At 36.3% G+C, this 4,493-nt stretch overlaps 1 protein-coding gene across 2 annotated transcripts in view; it reads left to right on the top strand.

Moving 5' to 3' along the window:
- Nucleotides 1-4,493, top strand: part of Zcchc11 (zinc finger CCHC-type containing 11) — a 136,457-nt gene that overhangs the window by 48,193 nt on the left and 83,771 nt on the right. For both annotated transcript variants that reach the window (XM_023724199.1, XM_004639113.2), the window contains exon 4: nt 3,590-3,706. In XM_023724199.1, coding sequence (XP_023579967.1) covers nt 3,590-3,706 — 117 coding nt within the window. The remainder of the gene's footprint in view (nt 1-3,589; nt 3,707-4,493) is intronic.

Consider the following 4,493-nt stretch of genomic DNA (forward strand, 5'->3'; position numbering starts at 1 on the left):
TTTGTTTTGATCTGTTTGAGACAGGGTTTCATTATGCAGTTCAGACTGGCTGGCCTTGAGCTCACTTTTGTAGCCCAGAACTTGCTTAGATCCTTCTGCTGCAGCCTCCTGAGTACTGGGGTTGTAGGCATGCACCACCACATCTGGCCAAGCCTTTTTTTTTAAATTCTTTTTTTTTTTAAATTTATTTATGTGTGTGTGTGTGTGTGTGTGTGGCCAGCTCAGCCCATCAGGGGGCGGGGCTGGCTGGCATGTGGTGCTGGGGATTGAGCTGTGGTCCCTATGCTTTGCTAAGCTTGTTCTAAGTAGGTGCTTTAGACCACTGAGCTATCTCACCAGCCCTGGCCAAGCCTTTTTTAATGAAAGAATTTAGACACATCCTTGTTTACTAAAATTTTTATAATTTAAAATTGTATATGATTGATTTCATGACTCTTTTAGTTACACTCCATTAATATAGCTCTTATTATTTATTTATCTTAATTTTATATTGGCATAGGGTCTTTCTGTGCAGTTCGGACTCCTAGTGATCCTCCTGTTTTAAGCCTCCCTGGGGCTAGAATTAAAGGGGTATATCAACAAGCCCACTTGGTGTCTTGGTGATTTGCTTGGTGAGCCTGTGGTGGGACCTGCACAGCATATGGTACTGGGGATTGAACCTAAGTCCTTGTGCTTGCCTAGGCAGGTGTATAGCTCTTATTTATTTTAATTTTTGAAGTAAGGTCTCACTATATAGTTCAAACTGGTCTTAAACTTGCCATGTAGTCACACTGGCCTCAAATGCATAAGGAGGGTCCATAGCTCAGTGGCACAGGGTCTGCCTGACAAGCACAGCGTCCTGAGTTTGAAATCTGGTACAAAAAAAAGCATAAGGATCCTCCTCTCTCAGCCTTCCAATTGCTGGGATTATATGCATGTACCTCCATGCTTGGTGGCTGTATAAGTTCCCAACTGTTTTACTACGTCTACTATCTCATTCTCTCTCATCTGGATTATTATAGTATGCTGAGGACTATAATCAGGTTTTCTTTCCATTTTTAAGACTAAAGGCAAATGATCCTTCTAAAATTTAGATCTTACACATTTCTGTTACAAAAAGCTCCTTTAGGTTTCCTTCATATTTAGAATAAAAGCCAAGTTCTCATAAGTACATTTGTGATCTGGCCCCTGTTGTATTTTCTTCTAGGCATATTAGAGGTTGTGTATTTTTTTTCATGCATTTTAGGTACATTTCTGCCTTAGGGCCTGCCTTATAATTCACTTTCCTCTGGTTAGAATTTCTGGTCCCAAATACCATACATACAGCTAAAGACTGTGCTTCTCTAAATCACTTTTATGAACAAAACTTTGAACAGACAAAACAAGGGCTTTAGTGATGACTGTATTTTGAAGTAGCAGTAACTCTTCTATCTCATTCTTATTCATTTGTTTGTGTACTTATTTACTTATTACCCATTTTGCCACATTAGGCATTCAAGGACTGGCCAAATAGCTCAGCGGATTAAAGCGCCTGCTTAGGCAGACACAGGGGTCAGGAGTTTGATCCCCTGGCCTGTTGTGTTGGCCCCGCCCCTGGGGCAAAATGAGACAGCAATTGAAACTGGACGTGGTGGCACATGCCTGTTATCCCAACACTTGGGAGGCTGTAAAAAGGAGGATCTCTACAAGTCCGATCTATGTAGTGAGACCCTGTATACCCTGTCCTAAATACAAAATGTAAATTCATACATATAGGGATTTCTGTTTGTTTTATTTATTGCTATTTGCAGTTCCTAGAAAAGTGTTTGATATATAATGTGAGCACAGAAAATACTTAAGTGAATAAAGAAATTGTTGGGTTGCAAATTGAAGAGGTAGCATTCTCTTCAGTGGTTTAATCAATTGTCTTAAAGTTGACTTGAAAAAAAATTTATAACAGTTGGAATGACTAGGTTGAGCTAAATTTATTTTCTTGTTGCCTTGAGTAAGTTCATAAGTTCCTGAGATACAGTTCTTTGCCAGGAAAATGGAGAACCTGATAGGGTTGTTGTATTGTTAGCACATATTTTTAGAAATGTTGAATTTTCTTTTTTAAATTTTGGGGCATATTTCCAGTTTAAAGAAAATTGTATACTTTTAGGTCAGAGATTACTTTTTCCAGGAGCTGAAGCCTATTGAATACTGAAGATCACTGTGAAATAAAAACTAAACATAGCTTAAGTTTCTGGTTAAGGTATTAGAAACCTTGTTTTAAAGTTAAATATCTAGGGGCTGGGGAGATGGCTCAATGGAGTAAGCGCTTCCCTGGCAAGCGCAAGGGCCTGAGTTCAATCCCTGGTTCCGCAAAAAAAAAAAAAAAAAAAGAAAAAAAAATAAAGTTAAATATCTAAAGCATTTGCAATGTAACAACTTTGTGAGACCCTATTGCAAAAAAAGTAAGCATTTATTGTATATTTATACATTATATTAGTGTAGTTTTTTTTCTGATGTTTGGCTTTGAACCTAGTGCCTCATGCATGTTGGGCAAGCATTTCATCATTAAGCTACATTTGTATTCCCTATATTGTTCAGTCTTGGGACTGGGAATATAGTTAGCAGCATAAGCACCTGCCTAGCAAGCATAAGGTCCCAAGTTTGATCACTGGTTCTGCAAAAAAACCAAAAACAAACCCACAGTGAATTAAAAATATATGCACACAAATGTTTGGTTAGCTTTTTATCTCTGTGACAAAATACAGTGGTACCTCGGTTTATGAATTTAATTTGTTTGACGATTCTGGGAAAGATGACCTCAGTTGTGTTTAGTACCCAATGTAGAGTTTGTGAATAAAACCAAATTTACCAAATGCTTCTGTTTGCAAACTAACTTGTTCACAAATAAAAGTGTTTATGAACCAAGGCACCTCTGTACTGATACTGAAAAAAAAATCTCTTTGTATTGTTCAGTCTTGTTGGCTTTGGATTCATATATGTATGAATTCAGTATTGAGTAGTTAATACTGTTGTAGCCTTGTGAAAGTTGTAAGCTTTACGGGCTTTTGTTTCTAACTCTAGAGTGAAAATAATACCAATCTTACTGGATTACTAGGGAAATTAAAACTACAGATTGTATGTATATTAAACAACTAAAATAGTTCCTGACCCTTAGAAGCAGTCAGTAACTAGTGTTTCTTTAATTGAGAGTACATAATATATATAATACTGAGTTAAATACTGTGACTGATACTTTCATGTGCCAGAATTGTCAGTTCCCTTCAGAGTAGTTACTTGAAGATGTTAAACATTTATTCCCATGATATTGTGATTAATTTGGAGTGTTTTTTAGAACTCAGCTTTTGAAATTATCTTCCATATTTGTAATCTATTTTGAAATTCATACTGAGGGCAGATTTTTTTTTTTATTGGTAATGTTATTGTGTTGTTTGAAATTAATATGTGATTTCCTGTGGTAACTATTAAGGACAACTATGTTGGTATGTAAGTACTGATTTATTAAAAATTTAACTCAGCGCTTTCTGACTTGTATTTATATAATGGCATTTTCCACTATAATCAATAATTTTCTCCTTTGTTTTCTGAAAATAATGCATTTTCAAACTTGTTTCTTCAGCGATCACCAGAGTATACCAATTGTCGATACTTATGCAAACTTTGCTTAATTCACATTGAAAACATCCAGGGAGCTCATAAACATATAAAAGAGAAACGACATAAGAAAAATATTTTGGTAAGTTCTTTTTAAAAAAATCTTTTTTTTTTTTTTTTTAAACCTTTTTGGTTGGTGAAACTATATCAGATACTTGGTACCTAACAAATGAGATATTTCTCTAGTGTTTGTAACTGAAGTGGTAGTTTGAAAGCTATGACTGCTTTCCTTATCTCAAATGGTCAGGAGAGGAACTTTCTTGAGCTAGTTTACTCATCCCTAGGAATGTTTGTGCCTTAGGTAAAAGCTATCAGGTATAATTTGCCCACCTAGCCAATCTTTGTAGAGTGCTTGTATGCTAGGTCTAGGTAGTGGTGAATAATAGTCGTGCCTTCTCCTGGCTTAGAATTTCTTCAAGTGAATATAGCTAAAATGTAATGAGGCTTACTAAAGTGGGAAATGTGCTAAGGAAATTTGCTGGATTTTTTATTTTTTAAGGTCAAGGTTTTGCTGTGCAGTGCAGGGTGACCTTGAACTCACTTTGTAGCCCATGCTGGTCTCAAACTTGCAATGATCTTCCTGCCTCAATTTCCTTAGTGCTTTGATTACAAGTGTATTATACTGGCTCTGTAAGGATATTTTGCTTGGTCTAAGAGTAAAACTTTCTCTGAAAAAAATGGTGTTTGAGTTGAATCTTGAAGTAGTGGTTTTATAAAAGGGAAAAAGAAATGAGGAACATTTTTCATAAATTTCCATGAGTAAAGCTCTCTAGAGAGAAATATAAGGGCCGGGGAGATGGCTCAGTGGAATAAGTGCTTCCCTGGCAAGCACAAGAACCTGAGTTCAATCCCCGGTTCCACCAAAAAAA

Source organism: Octodon degus, unplaced genomic scaffold (genome assembly GCF_000260255.1).
Source record: "Octodon degus isolate 3935 unplaced genomic scaffold, OctDeg1.0 scaffold00107, whole genome shotgun sequence".
Lineage (NCBI taxonomy): Eukaryota > Metazoa > Chordata > Mammalia > Rodentia > Octodontidae > Octodon > Octodon degus.